Source organism: Lampetra planeri, chromosome 12, assembly GCF_965212315.1.
Source record: "Lampetra planeri chromosome 12, kcLamPlan1.2.h2, whole genome shotgun sequence".
Taxonomy (NCBI): Eukaryota; Metazoa; Chordata; class Hyperoartia; order Petromyzontiformes; family Petromyzontidae; genus Lampetra; species Lampetra planeri.
In genome coordinates this window covers 4,449,487-4,464,575 of record NC_136118.1, presented here as the reverse complement: position 1 = coordinate 4,464,575, position 15,089 = coordinate 4,449,487, and the positions used below count along the sequence as shown (strand labels likewise).

The 15,089-nt window shown below is 42.2% G+C and overlaps 1 protein-coding gene across 8 annotated transcripts in view; it reads right to left on the bottom strand.

Annotated features, from left to right (window-relative positions):
* The window catches only part of LOC144721545 (putative JmjC domain-containing histone demethylation protein 2C), a 131,323-nt gene that overhangs the window by 57,034 nt on the left and 59,200 nt on the right, over positions 1–15,089 (bottom strand). For 6 of the 8 annotated variants that reach the window (XM_078599229.1, XM_078599232.1, XM_078599235.1 and 3 more), the window contains exon 2: positions 12,624–12,836. In XM_078599229.1, coding sequence (XP_078455355.1) covers positions 12,624–12,836 — 213 coding nt within the window. Of the gene's footprint in view, positions 1–547; positions 693–12,623; positions 12,837–15,089 lie in introns of those variants that run through there. The other 2 variants (XM_078599238.1, XM_078599240.1) reach the window with 1 other exon arrangement.

Below are 15,089 nucleotides of genomic sequence, written 5' to 3'. Positions count from 1 at the left end.
AGTGCTCTAAACTCCAAATTGCGAACTGTGAAAAATGTGGGCTAGGAACTTCCAATATGTTTTCAAAAGTGCTAAAGAATAATATTTTTCGATGTGATTGCAAATACCACACAGTACTGTAAAATACTATAAGTTCAGCCTTCCATTTGCTTGCTAATGCCACATCACTCTCAACCAAACGCAGAGTTCAGGGACAGCATTACCGTTAACAATAATGTATTGTAAACACTGTATCATAACATTAATTACACAGGAACCAGCACATCAGGTATGTGTTGAAGGAAACGTATAAACTTTACGAATTAATTAAAATACTTTTTTGTTTACCGACAGTCAGCAGAAACGTTTGCAAGATCCTTTCATCTCGGTGTAGGTGACAAATCGTTACGTTTAATATACTGCCGTTTCATGTATACATAGGCTCACTGAAGCAGCAACTCTATACTTGTTTAAAAGGAACTGAGGATACAACACGTTAAAGATACTCTGTACCGTCAATTCTAAAATACTGAAATAGTCAAGGTAAAAACAAAACACGGCTCAGTACCTGGAGTTGCTTGGTTCCATTGCAGATCACCCTTGCCCTCTTTCCATCTCGGTCATTATAATTATCCCAAGATTATGTTTTTTTTACAAAAAAGCCCGTGAATAGTTGCTTGGCCAAACTGCGAGCTGTCGCAGGAACAAATGACAAAAGTCCCACCCTGTACCATGTGGTAATGGCAATAGAGGGTGGGTGCTTTTTTTCTTATTTTTTTTTCCAAATCCACTGACGTGTGTCCGGCTTACCCGTGTCTTGGCCGTCCCACCCGGCTAGCACACAGTGAACACGTCAACGTGCCGAGGCTGGGTTCATTTTTTGTTGTCTCTTCTGTTTTATGATACCGATAAAATCAAACAAGAAGTGGCAATGGACCGTGTCCTTTAGAGCTGCTCAAACATTTTTGTCGAGAAACTAAAACGATACAGTGCCGAAAAGTTTATGCTATGGAATGGATTAATCCCAATGCAAGTGTAATGTGCACTACAATAATGTACATGCGTCTGATATCATCGTCGGTTGTGAGCTATCCACTGCTGAATGAAGCTACATACCCTGAAGATAACAATTCCCAAGGCGTAGCTGTCCCACACAGTCACGCGATGTAGCAACCTACCTCGCACCTGCGCCAAAGCTTATCTCATTGCTCTATCTCTCTGGTGGTCGTTGTCGTCTCGATTGTTCTCTCCTTTGGATGTCACTGCCATCATTATTTTCAACAAGCGGCCATCATCCCGTCTAGCAACGCATTCCTACCCAAGCCAACTTTACATTTCTGAACAGTTAACAAGATGAGCGAATTGGAGAATATTCCTTGCTCATACAATGCAGTGTATATGGTGATATCTCCATTGACAAAACTAGGGCAAATCTCCACATTTAAGTGTTTCGACTGTGAAATCCTATTTGTTTCATACCATATTGCACCTGTTATGTAATAAAATAACTTGGAGTGAATCAAATCACATAATTTCACTCATATTTTTACAATAATAGTAAAACATAACATGCACGTGGTCAGTTGTCAATAAAATAGATAACGCTTTGTGAGCAAGTCAAAAGCAGTTGTCCTATGGAAACTCACCCCCCACCATAGGAATGTGGAATTTCCACCGCTGGCTCACGGCTGTCAACAGGAGATGAGCAACCGCTCCAATGCTAATTTACACAAGAAATCGCTTCGACTCTAGACTTGTCAGCGATAGGAATGAAGAGAACTTAGGAGTGAACACAGACAAAGGAACACGTGACTCAACACAGCGCGTCACAAACCCTTAGTCCTGGCTTAACCTTTCCACCACGGGGGCGTTGAAGTTCGTTAGAAAAAAACAAGTGAGCGCACACGAGGTACGGGGGGGGGTGGAACACCAACCACTCTCCTCTGAACTTCCTGCTGACTCACTGCTGACTACCATCACTACAGCCGCCACGTTACTACACGGTCTGCTCAGCACATGGTTTGGTTATGTGTTGGAAGCTTGTGAAGACGTCTGGCTTCACACGAAAGGCACCAATAAATACACAGTTAACACGTGCCAAAAATGCACGTGAAACATTGCGAATTAAAGGAAACGGATGAAAGTAGGATGACACAAAGTCTATTTCACATGCAATGTATAGTACTCAACAATGCTGTATTTCACAGGGGCAGTATCAGTCAAACGATTTAGGGACATTGTAACATTTAAGAACAATCCTAAATTAAGAAGCGTTTGAATTGTATTACCTATGAAAAACAAACTTGTGTTACTTGCGGAAAGCATTATGAATATGCTGCATGACTCCTCTTATCCGTGTAAAAATAAGTGTAATAGGAATGTTTTCCTTCTGTGTGGTGGGCTACACCATGGTTAGCATACACAATGCTGGAAAAACACATACAGCACACTTGCTCAGCACCCTGTGGTTAGTGTGTGTGGAGATAATTCATGGCATCAGCTGCAAGGATGCCAGCGAAGGGCAATGTCCTTCCTCACTATCATTGTCATTCATCAACTATCACAGTCTTCATGGTCAATCTCTATCATCCAACACCATAATCATTAACACCATTTAATCATCGATCTGTCACCCATTTGCTTTGTTTTCATGATCATCATCATGATCATCATCATCAACCACACCTCCGATTAGCGCGGTTGGCTGCGTACGGTGCAAAAAAGGGTCAACATATATCATATTCATAATCTAACCATCATCTAACATGATCATTAACACCATCATCATCATCCACCTTTGCCATCCAGTATCATTATTATATCATCATTGCATGCTTTTCACCCCAAACCATCTTCATCTGTGATCATTATGCATCAATGTCGTCTTTATCACCATCCGTCTCGACAATTCTTATTCCCTTCCCCATCATTATCATCTTCTTGATTCCATAAACTGTTATGCAATTGAGACCACAGACCCTCCAAACTTTATTACAATACTGTATCCCATCACACAGATACTGCACATCACACCAACCTCTGGGAGCCCAGTGAAAAGCCAAGTCAGAGGGCAGCAACTACTGACAGTGGCTTTAATGAATTATGACCCTCACCACCATAACCACGTTTTCACCAAATATAAAACTATAAAAACACTACGAACAATTTTTTTTATTTTAGCAGGTAAGACCCTCTGAGCTAGGTAGCTCTTTTTCAGAAGCGACCTCGCCATCACAAATTATAGCTCAACGAAATGGCTTCTTATCATCACGTGGAAATGTTTCGCAGCCAAATACTCAGAACGCATGGCGATTCTAAATGTGGAGGGAAAAATCAAAGGACCCGGAGAAAAATCCACGCGACCAAGGGGAGAACATGCAAACTCCAAATATACAGCAGGGGTCAGGGTTGGGATCGAACCCATGACCTCCTCTATACCAGGCGAGGTCATTAACGTCTCGCCACCGTGGCACCTCTATATGCCGGCGTTGCAAACATATGTGAGCAAGATGAAAGTGAGGTACCCCACTACTCCCCTGCAAGTCTGTGCGAATCACTTTCCTGTTATCCACAGACACTGAAAACACATTCCTGCGGAGGAAGCTAGTAGGAACGTTGGGTTGCTCGGTCAATGGCCAGGGTCAACGGCGGCGTGGTGTATTCCGCAAATATGCCCGACTGTGAGGGCGGGCACAAGCCGGCGTGAGTAGGTTAAACGTTGAGTTTTATAAGGGCACCACGGGGTGAGCAGCCCCTCCCCACCCAGCCCCACCCTCCCCACCCAGCCCCTCCCTGCACGACGGACGGACACAATAATCCCCTGTGGGCTGATGTAACCAGGAGGTTCCTACCAGTAATATTCAGAAGGCTTTACATCTCCTCATGGCTTCTACAACTCTCTCTCTCTTGACTATAAAATTTTGATAATATTAAGGGCTGTTCTGAGGATAACAGGAAGATTACTGGATTGACCTGCCATTGCAAATAATAGGAGTTGTGGATAAGAGAGCCCATGCATTATAGGAGCTGAAGTATATTCATTTACCTTTGTAAAAATTTTTTTACATAGAATGGTACAGAATATTACTTATTTAAGACATGCCAGCTTTATCAAAGGACATTTTGGCCAGTATAAAAGTATGGAGAATAAGAATAGGTTTCACCCTTTCTCGCAATAAAACGAGTATTAAGATGTTTAAACACCAAATAGATACCTTTTACAAGGGGTCAAGTGCATATACGTGCATAGAAAATTATCAGAGCATGTTTGTTTGCATGTTCACCACAAGTACGTGTGGTTAATGCAGACTTGATTCCATGCAAAAGGTTTCTGTTAGGTGTTTGAACATCTTAACACCTGTTTTATTGCCAGAAAGGGTAAAACCTATTGTTATTTTTCATGCCAGCTTTGTTGCTCAGAGGATTTTTCAAGCTATAATACATATTATTTCAGCAAGTTAAACAGCTAGATTGACTTTGAGCATGTGAATACCATATTGCTCCGGGCCAAACCATCATTTCACTTCACACGCAGCTGGAGAGAGAGAAGCACGCTGGGTTGTTGTCATTTCATGGAAATCATAGGGAACATTGGAAAATTATATATATATGTGACTTTACAGCAACAAAAAATAGACGACCACGTACTCAAGTGAAATACAGTACCCATATACTTTCACTTATTCTGAAATCTAGCCCGAATGTATTAAAATCAATAAATACTCGAGGCTAATTTGATTACGCGTTTTAAAGCTTTGTACGTCCCACTTTGTGCAACCAGTGTAGCTGTACAGTGATTAATAGACAGTAAAATTTAGGATGGTATGTGATAATCATCATAATCACTCCTTGTTTATCTACTGCTGGATAAAGACATCCCCATGAAGTTTTCCATCCCTCACACCCTATGATATATACAATCTTTCACACCGCTCACACCCCCTACGCACTAACACATGATGCACACAGGAAAAATAGCAATTCAATAGACTACCTGTGGTAAACATAACAACAATACAAGAGCAGTACATTACCAAACACACAAGACTCCACAGTAAACGTGTCATCATGTTCCCCTCCAGAGATCGGAGGAAATATCATGACTTGGGATCACTCTTCGATTAAAACATCTATTCTTTTTTTTACTCGATATTAACATCTCTCTTGTATTTTTTGTATTCTTTTTACCCATATCCGTTTGAAAAGTTTTGTTTGCTCTGGTATAACGCGAGCATATAGCTTAAATAGAAAAGGTGCAGGCTATACAATTTATTTTACTGGTAGGAACCACCTGGTTACACCAGGCCACAGGGGATTATTGTGTCCGTCCGTCCTGCATCAAAAAATGGGAGGGGTGGGGCCGGGTGGAGAGGGAAGGGTGGGGAGGGGCTGGGTGGGGAGGGTGGGGAGGGGCTGGGTGGGGAGGGGCTGGTCACCCCGTGGTGCCCTTATAAAGCTCAACTTTTAACCTACTCACGCCGGCTTGTGCCCGCCCTCACAGTCGGCCATATTTGCGGAATTCACCACGCCGCCGTTGACCCTGCCCATTGACCAAGCAACCCAACGTTCCTACCAGCTCCCTCTGGAGGAATGTGTTTTAATGCCACTGCTGGTGGAAGAATTAATTATAATTGGTAAATCAATGGCTATTGTCGAGTAATACAGCACTTCAGCACGGACTTCCACATATAATATTCCTGTACTCCAATATGGCTTTCCTTTGTCATCTACCAATCAAGCATCCATATCGCAAAAACAATGGAACGTCCACACACAAATACCAAATTAATTCAATGCAGTAAAAATGGCCAAAAGCTCTTATATAGAGAAGGTTTATGAAAAGTTTGAAGAACAGTAAGTGAATTAGGCCACAAACAATATTTATTTTTAATGGAAACCTCGCTTGGCTGTAAAAGTTGAGTCAAGAAGGATGTCAAAGCTAAATGCCAATCAAAACAAATATGATACTGACATGTAAAAACTACATTTCCACATGTCTATCCATCAAACCAGTTAATTGATAATCATAATAAACAAAGGTATTTACCGCTCTCTGTTGCCAACATGTTATTGTGCAAGTGGTTTAAATGTTAAGATGTCTTGCTTCATCCAGGCAGTGGACAGCATATTGTAATCACAACTAAGAGCATGTTGGCTGGTGGACTGTGGGTGAAGGATTAAAAGTGAATTAAACGTACTCTTCGGGATATGTTTAACGAAGAGTCGAGGGCAGTGTTGGTGCCCCAACAGCAACATCTGGTTATCTAACCATTGCAGCCAACCTGTGTAAGCCATCACCACCACCACCACGCATGCACATGGGTTCTGTGCCCTCCAGCAGTTAGTGGCTTTGAAAAGTGGGCTCATGCTTACATCTCAACCAGCCCAGGGGAGACAGGACATAATAGAAGGAAAAGTATAGGAAGCACACAAAAAAATCCTCTGGGTATGCAATGCAGCTTCAAGGTCAGTTTTGCTAAAAAAAACTGTTTCGCAAAAAAATGGCGGTACGAACTTGAATAATTCAAGCAGCAACATCCATAAGTTTTTCCATGAATAAGAACCATGGCATTTAGTAGTGATCTATGAGTAGAGTACAGCTTTTATGTGAGGTTTCTGAATAAAGCAAGCATCTTTGTTGCATCGTACACAAAATTTTACAGTGGTGTATGTACAGACCATAGCATTATTTACTGCATAAATGTACTTGCATTAACTGGATTCTAACATTGAAAATGTCTTGCCCATTTTATGGTTGAATAAACAAACACAAATCCATTAAATCTGTCCTTATTAATCTGAAAACGAGGCTACAAGAATGTGGACTACTACTAGAATTGGCCTCCATTGCACAATTATTGCTTTTGCCTCCCTACTGAGCACCAACTGGGACTGTGGTGTCAGGGGTTTGTGATGGAATAATTATAGGTGGTTGGTCCATCATTTAGTGCATCATATATTTGGCACGTTCCACACAATGGAGCTGTGGATGCAAGATTCCCAGACAAATGTTGATGCAATTTTCAGTACAGTATTATACCCCATTGATTTTTTTTTACTTTGCTTAAACACAGTGCACACAACAGGTCTTAATCTCTCATGGAATATTTTATATGGACCCCCCTCCCCAAACCCCAACTGCCCGGATTCTGTCCCTCCTCTGCACAACAGCAGGAATGGGGGGGGGGCTTGAAAATATTTTCCAGAGCTATGGCTGAAATTCAGCTCCGAATGCGCGTATATTCACAAAATAATATTTTTAGTTTAATGCAGTACATTAGTAATGTTTATCATTTTAAAGTCTGTTATATACCGTTTTTATCGCACTGTACTCATTTTGAAATGAGTGGAGTGGTGCCACAGTGCTTAGCGCACTGTGCTATGAGCCCAGCGACTTAAGTTCAACGACCACTATAATTTTATTGACCATGTAAAACCCACTGAGCTATTAGCTCTTTTAGCAGAGGCGACCGATAGCTCATCAAAGTGGCTTATATCATGTGGCAATTCATAGCAGCCAAATAATCCAAACGCATGTTTATGAATGTGGAGGGCATCGTAGGACCCGGAGAAAAATCCACGTGTCCACAGGGAGAGCGAGGACACACAAACTTCAAATATCAAGGCATCATCAGGGTCGGGATGGAACTCACGACCTCCTGTATTCCAGGTGAGTAAGATAGCATCTCGCTATTGCCTGTGACTAATGTCAGTGGTCAGTGACATCTGAACCAGATTCTGGGTCTTCCCTTCACCAACCCTCATTAACACCAGCATGACGTATGGTCACACAACATCCATCTAGTTTTGTTTTCAACTGACATACCTCGCCTACTTGAAAGTTCTGCGATATCAAATCAAGAAAAAAAATCAGTTATGTTACATAGCAGACCAAAACAATTGTTACTTATTAACATATATGTTGTTTTACATACCACCTTGTGTATGGTAACTGCTACAATGACCTAGTTAAGTGTTTCTGAGCACAATTACGGCACTCTTTAAAGCTAAGAGATGCAAATGATGTTGCCTTTGTTCTGTTGTGCTAGTTTTTTTTTTAGCCGGAGGGGGAATTTGAGCAGCTGCTAAACTATTCCCGGTGGGGACATCGGCGCAGACTGACACGCAGCCTGCGGATGGGGGAGGGTGCACAATGAGAGATCCAATTGGTGCCCACGACAAGTACAGCACTCGTGCACTTGCAGAGAGTGCTTTTGCACCAAGTCTCATCAAGATCATGCTGACAGCATGGTGAAGAACAGAACACAGCACTGTACATGGGTGGTTCAGATGTATTGTGACCCACATTTAATTCTCTGAAACTTATTTTTAAAATGTCAGTAAGATAGGAATAGGCTTTCCCCTTTTTTTCTGGCAACAAAACAGGTGTTAAGATGTTAAAACACCAAACTGAAACCTTTTGCAAGCAATCATGTCTGCAGTAACCACAGATACTTGTTGTGAAAATATAAACAACCAAAAAACATGCTCTGACAGGATATGCATTGTGTGGACCAATCAGTTTCAAAGACACTGCATATACTGCCAGAGCATGTTTTGTTGTTGTTTGTATTTTCACCACAAGTATCTGTGGTTAATGCAGACATGATTCCTTGCAAAAGATTTCAGTTTGGTGTTTTAACATCTTAACACCTGTTTTGTTGCCAGAAAAAAAAGGGGAAAACCTATTCTCATATTTTGACACTGGCAAAGGAGGTCCCATGATGAAATGTCAGAAAGGTTTATTAAAACAGAAATGAATGTGCAAAGGAGAAAACATGTTAGAGGCAAATTAATTGTGGGGGTCACAAGACATCTGGACCACTACACTGTACAATGTAATGGTGGTAATGATACAGCCCTGCAATTTGCTCACTCGGGCAACCACTGGCGAAAGGGCCTCCTCCACTCGAGGGAGCTCGAGAAAGCTCCTCTGGGCAGTATCTGACTTTGCTCGTCGATGCTGGCAAGACGTCCCGGAGTAGCCGGGAGTAGCCATACTGTGGTGTGGTGGACACGTTCATATCGCGCTCACAGTGGACCAGAGGGCCCAGCCATGAAGAAACGTGCCACTACCTTGGGTTCTCACAACTGGCACGCCGGGAGAATGAGCCGGCGATGATGACTGCATTACAAAGTCCCGCGTGCTAACCGCAGCAGCAGCAGCACACAGTGGCATCCCTGCAATATAATACTACATTATGAAGCAACTATCATTTAAAAACCATTTATTAAGCCTCCTGCCGTGTCTATTCATGAACGTGTGTAGAGGAATGCACCAACACGCTGTGCGTTGCCGTGTTGGTCAAGGGAGTTGGGAAGGGGGCAGTTATAGCAATTACTCGCCAATTATGGGAGCGTTTGATCCCCAGGCACAAATTGAACTCGTGTCACTTGGGTTCGTTGTGCATTTGCCCTATCCATCGCAACAGTGCGGTTACACCACGGTTATTGTCTCTCAGCCTCAAACATTTGTCTATTACAAGCCCCCTCTTGTATTATTTTGCACAGTAATAAAATTAAATATGGCCAAACATTCCAATGTAGGAACCCCTCCTGAAAGAGTCGTGTGACTCGGAGAAGCTTTCTTTCTTGCACATTATCAATCATCACCATCGGCAAGAGCAATATCAGCAGTAGCAAATATAATACACAAAGAGTAGCCGCACATGGGGCAACTGCAGCCAGCAGGGTCACATGGCGTACTCAAGAAGGGAAAAGCTTGGAAGGTATCCAAAAACACAGCCGTTATCAGACACAAAGAGAGCACTGTGTGTAGCATGTTACATACACGTGGCCCTTAACGGGCGAGCGAGCTATCTTGCCAACCCAAAAGCAATGCTGTCCAGTATCCATTGCAGCACTTTTTCTTCTTCTACTGGTATAGCAATCGTTTTAGAGCATTTTGAGATTCTCCATATTCTTAAACAACGATACTGAGTGTGGATGTCCTCTCATGATTAAATATGAATGTATAATATGCAGTAATGTATACCGTCTCTCCTTTTGCACGTTTCATATATACAATGCACGGTAAACGCCATTCAAAAGGACTTGAATAAAAGGAATGCACCCCATTTTAAACCATTACGGTACTGTACTCTGTTTAAGTTTTTATTTCATTCAATAGTGGAGGTAATTCCAACCAAAACAAACCCTCGCCGGTGAGTCATCTTAAGAACCAAGATGGGGATATGAAAATATTCAAAAAGGTGCCTGTGATGGACAAAGCTAGTTATGAGTACATGCCATGGTGTTTGCGCTTCAGGAAATGAACCAACCTATCGCTTTATTGCATCACTTCTCCTTATCACGCATGTAGTTTAAAATCTAAAGATCTATAATCAGCTCAAGCCGCCCGTAAATGTGACTTCTGTGTAGCCACCGCCACTCTGAATCCCTCCCGGCACCCCCTGTGAAAACAGATGCTGCTCCATCGATGCAACTCACGACGTCTGCTTGCACTTTCCTTCTCTGTCTCTCTCTCTCTTCCCACCTCTCTCATCATCACGCTCTCTTCACCCAACATCTTGGGCACTGTCGTTGCTTCTCCTCCCCCTCCTCCCCTCCATGCCTGGCGCTCCTTCTTTCGAACCCGCTGCTCATCTTGAGCCGTGCCCTCTTTGTCCGTGTTGGGGACTTCCATCCTGGCATCCCTTCCCATCCCTTGTTCATTTGTCTTACATTATAATATTCCTCTTCACCGAGGTGTACCAGGGGTGAAAAAATATTTATAGAAACTAAACAATCAAGATTCAACAAAAACATGATTTAGAAGTAACGCGGAAACATTGAGAACAGGTTGGGTTTAGCATACAGCTTTGGCTACTAAAGTAGACAATTATTAACGTGCAAAAATGTCACTTGAAAACGAATACAAAATACACTTAAAATAATAATAATGCCTTTTTTAATTTCCTGCGAAAAAAGTTTCAAAATGATAACTATAAAATAAGAAATAAACCGTACATTATTTGGCGGAAGAGATCATGCAAGTGCTGCCATGCCAAACATTTATCATGGCATGAGTTTGTGAGTGCCAGAAAAAGTAGCTTCCAGGAAAAAAGTCCCGCACACTGCTAAATGGCACAAACATCTTCCTTGAGCAAACCTTATAAGTGCACACTACACTGTGCAAAGGTCCACATTTATTCAACTACGATGTATTCTACTCTTCTTTTACTTTGCTGCCATCATGCAATGGGTATCATTATGGATATTTAAACCAGAGGTTACCGGTTATATTCTTTCTCCCGGCACGGCATTTAACCCCCGCACCCCCGCATGTCTCGCCAGCAGTATAATCGAGTACATCACTGTTGGTCGCTCAGCACGTCGAGTGTGGTGGGGTATAGTGTGGGTAATCTCAACCCTTGTCAGACATATGGCCAGCATGGAAGGAGAGTGTGCCAAATACCCTCTAGACTAGAGGGAGATTTCTAGAGCTCTCTTTGGTGCAGGCCCTTCCTCCAGCAGTGACGTGAGCAAATAATAACAGAGCTGCGTCTTTACCAACTTATAGTATACTCGTGGGAAGTACCGAAAAAGAGATTTTAAAACTCCTGTTAAAAACATAACATATACATACACAGATACAGAAAAGTGTAATGTATGTGAAAAGTAGTTGTGTATGAATTTTACGTGTTTAGGAGAATGCAATTATGTGTAACAAAATGGAGAAAAAAATTGTTAGTCCCCGCTGTCGATGTTTACTAAACATCGCAGCAGGGTCTCAGTTGAAGCTGATTCGACGTCAAGGAGGCTCAGGACCGGTTACGTGGCTGGTTATGCCTCAAGAGTACAGAAAAAGGCTATTCTTCCCCTCAAACCTGTTTTTTGTGAGCAGGACAGTGATATTTAGAAATTTACCTATGTTCAAAGAGAAAACGTGTGCATAAATGTTATGTCTTCACATAAAGATATGGTCGCTAAAGCAAAGTTAGTGGGGAATAATATACATTTTGTATATAACAATTTCAAAGTAGCACTAAGTAATCAGGGATAAAATCGTGTTACTTAGGGTAACGATCATCAAACATTGGTGAATCCCTGTCATTAAATATTTCATAAAAGGAATAGTAATGAGTAAACAGTCATGGTAATCAATGTTTTAAGGGAGCTGTAAATCTGTGCGTGTGTTACCTTGCACAGTGTCCACACGAAAAAGAATTCCCCCCCTCACCCCCACCAAACGCGTATGACTTGGTAGAGGCGCGACGTAATAAATAAATAACCAAAATCAGCACTAAATCGCTAATTAAACTACTTTAAAGGCGACGGACGTGAAATCGGAATAGCGCTGGCTCACCACGGGTTTCATGGCGTGATACCTGAGTAGTTTTTTTAAACATAAACCCCAAGGTTCGCGAGCCAAATCCTGAGCAAGTGTCGGCCACACAGACAGATAGACAGACAAAAAATGACGTTTATAGATTTAGCTTAAATTTTCCTTCAATATTTAGGCTTTCGAATACATTTTAAAAGTAATGAGTCCAAAAAACATTTTTTTTTACGTATCATTTAGAAATACAACCACTGCGTTTACAATCTTAAGGCTGGGTTACTAAGGCGACATCTAAACATTTAAGACAAAAAACCACGTGTCCGGTGACTGGGTGTCTAGGTGGAGATGGGGGTTTACTCACTAGGGCAGGCCAGGGCCTCTGGCAAGCATCGGCCTCTGCAGCAGGCGTCTGGGCACTTGGCGTGGCTGTTGGCGACGTCTCGGAGGGCTCGTGGAACTGTGTCCGAGGCGCCCACACCAGCGCGTGCTCCACCAGGAAGGCTGAGCACTCATCGTCGTACACGCGCAACCACTCCCTGCGGTCCCAGTCCAGCCCGTCAAACTCCACGCAGACCTGAGCGAGACAACCGCAATGCACGTCCGTCAGAGGCATCGTCGCTGTCGTTTGGTTTTTAACGCTCATCGACGAAGGTTGAAAGAATGTATGCATTAGCTCTCGGTCTGTCACTCTGTAACATGTGTTCGAGATAACTCTTGTACATGTATATTGAAAAGGATGACAGAATCCATGCATATGCATGATTTACCTTCCTTGATCAGTAATACAACTTTAAATGTTGTGTGTGCATGTTTTTATTTTGAACTCCATGGTAATATCCAGTGCTTTATTTCAACATAAATACTGTACTTGCATTGATGTTTAGTTGCCAAAACAAACGCATTATCGGAAGCGGCCAGAATATTTTTTACTGATTTATCACTGCTTAATCTGACCCGAGAGACATGGGTTCCTGCACATATCTTAAACAAAACAATGACTTGCACTTGAACACAATACATGCAAATGAATGCAATCTGTTGAACCTTGTAATAAGTATTTAAAGTGCTGATGTCAAGCAATGCTTAACATACTGATTAATGCTTCCGAAGTTAATGATAAATGCGAGACGGCACATTACAATATTTCATGCTGAAATTGAGTCATTCATTATTGCCAGCGGTAACATGGAAACATTGAAATGTTTCACATACGGTAAAAACCAAAAGCCGAGATATTTTGATTACAATTTTACATTCAAACATCCTTCCAAATGATGTGCGTCATATAACGCAACAGCTGTAAAGCAACCGATTCACATTTAATGTGATGCTGCCTACCAATGCTCTACTCCACGTAAAATTTCCTTCCCCTTTTTACCCAGGAGACCCACCGCGCTTTCCGTATTCCTGTTATCCTACGATTTTTATGACCGCCACCCAGGCAGACACAATCCAAAGCTAACAATATTCCGCACGAACCAATAACACGGTGGCGGCAACCCTTTCCCTCATCGTGGGCCCAGCACTATGCGCCCTGGCCAAGCACAACAAGCAGCAATCCGAGCCCCACTCTTGAGGTTTCCTGTGAAATACATCTCAGGGGAGGATCGATCCACAACACAAAGCTCCACTTCAAAAGCGAGCAGACACACAACCCTGAGCGCGCACCATCAAATGCTAATGGAACCACAATACTTCATCTGATGGGGTTTATTCATTATTTTTTTCTTCATTATTCTGCCTTCACTGCAAACAGTGCCGGGAAATGCTGTAGAGCTAATTGACAGAGTGGTGTTTCTCATCAATCGTCTGCTGCAAAGACGTATGTGCATGGACGTAACCCAAAGAGCAACGGTAAGCCACTTGATCCTTTAATGTGAGCTATTCACGGAGGCACCAAGGGGTATATGGCAAACCGCATCGATCACAAAACGCGGTGACGTCGTCAACCTCATCCAACCTTTGTGGCCGATTTATGACTTCACTCCTAATGTCCGGAGAACACATTATTAGCTGACGTAACGCAACCTCGCACAGGAGCACAGGTAGAAAGGCAGCAAATGGCTCGTTCCAATCGATCATAAAAATGTTTTTTGGTGAAACGGTGAGGTCATTTCATGACTCAATCAGAGACAGCATATGGTACTGTATTCAATTTAGGCTTCGATGTGTTACCATGATTAAGCAACATATTAAAGTTTAATGTCATACCTGAAATGCATTGTTAAAAAAAAACGTGTCAAGTTACATGTAAGAAGTTGATACACTGAAGTTCTTCACTCAATAATGTATTTGCAATCATACCAATTGTCGAATCTCCCAGTCAACCTTCGCTCAGTGGCAGGTCATTTGTGTTCCCACTGACGACCACATAGTCTGGAACTCCCTTTCCCACTCTCCATTCCAGTCCAGACTCAATTCTTTATAATTGTTTTGTTTACTCTCCATATATGACCGACTGTGTCTCTTTCTGTCTATAAAATAAATAAACCCACTATTCTCTACAGCAGAATGAAATACGGTTACATTTATACACTACATCTCCAATATTGTACTGTACTATGCAGGATCCTGGAAATGGTTAAACAACTATTTTAAAATGCCCGCGTGTGTTTATCTCGTTACAGTGCAGGATCTTGACACGGTAATTATTCCTTCAATAACAATGGCTAAGTCACATCTGCAGAGACTTATATTTAAGCCTGTAAATCCCTTGTCATTACAGGTGTTCAATGCTTGGCCAGTTTCACGGGCCTGCATTGTTTGTGACTGTGTCATCACGTGGATTGCACACTTTAAATCATGCCTAGTGACAGCTTAGGTCACC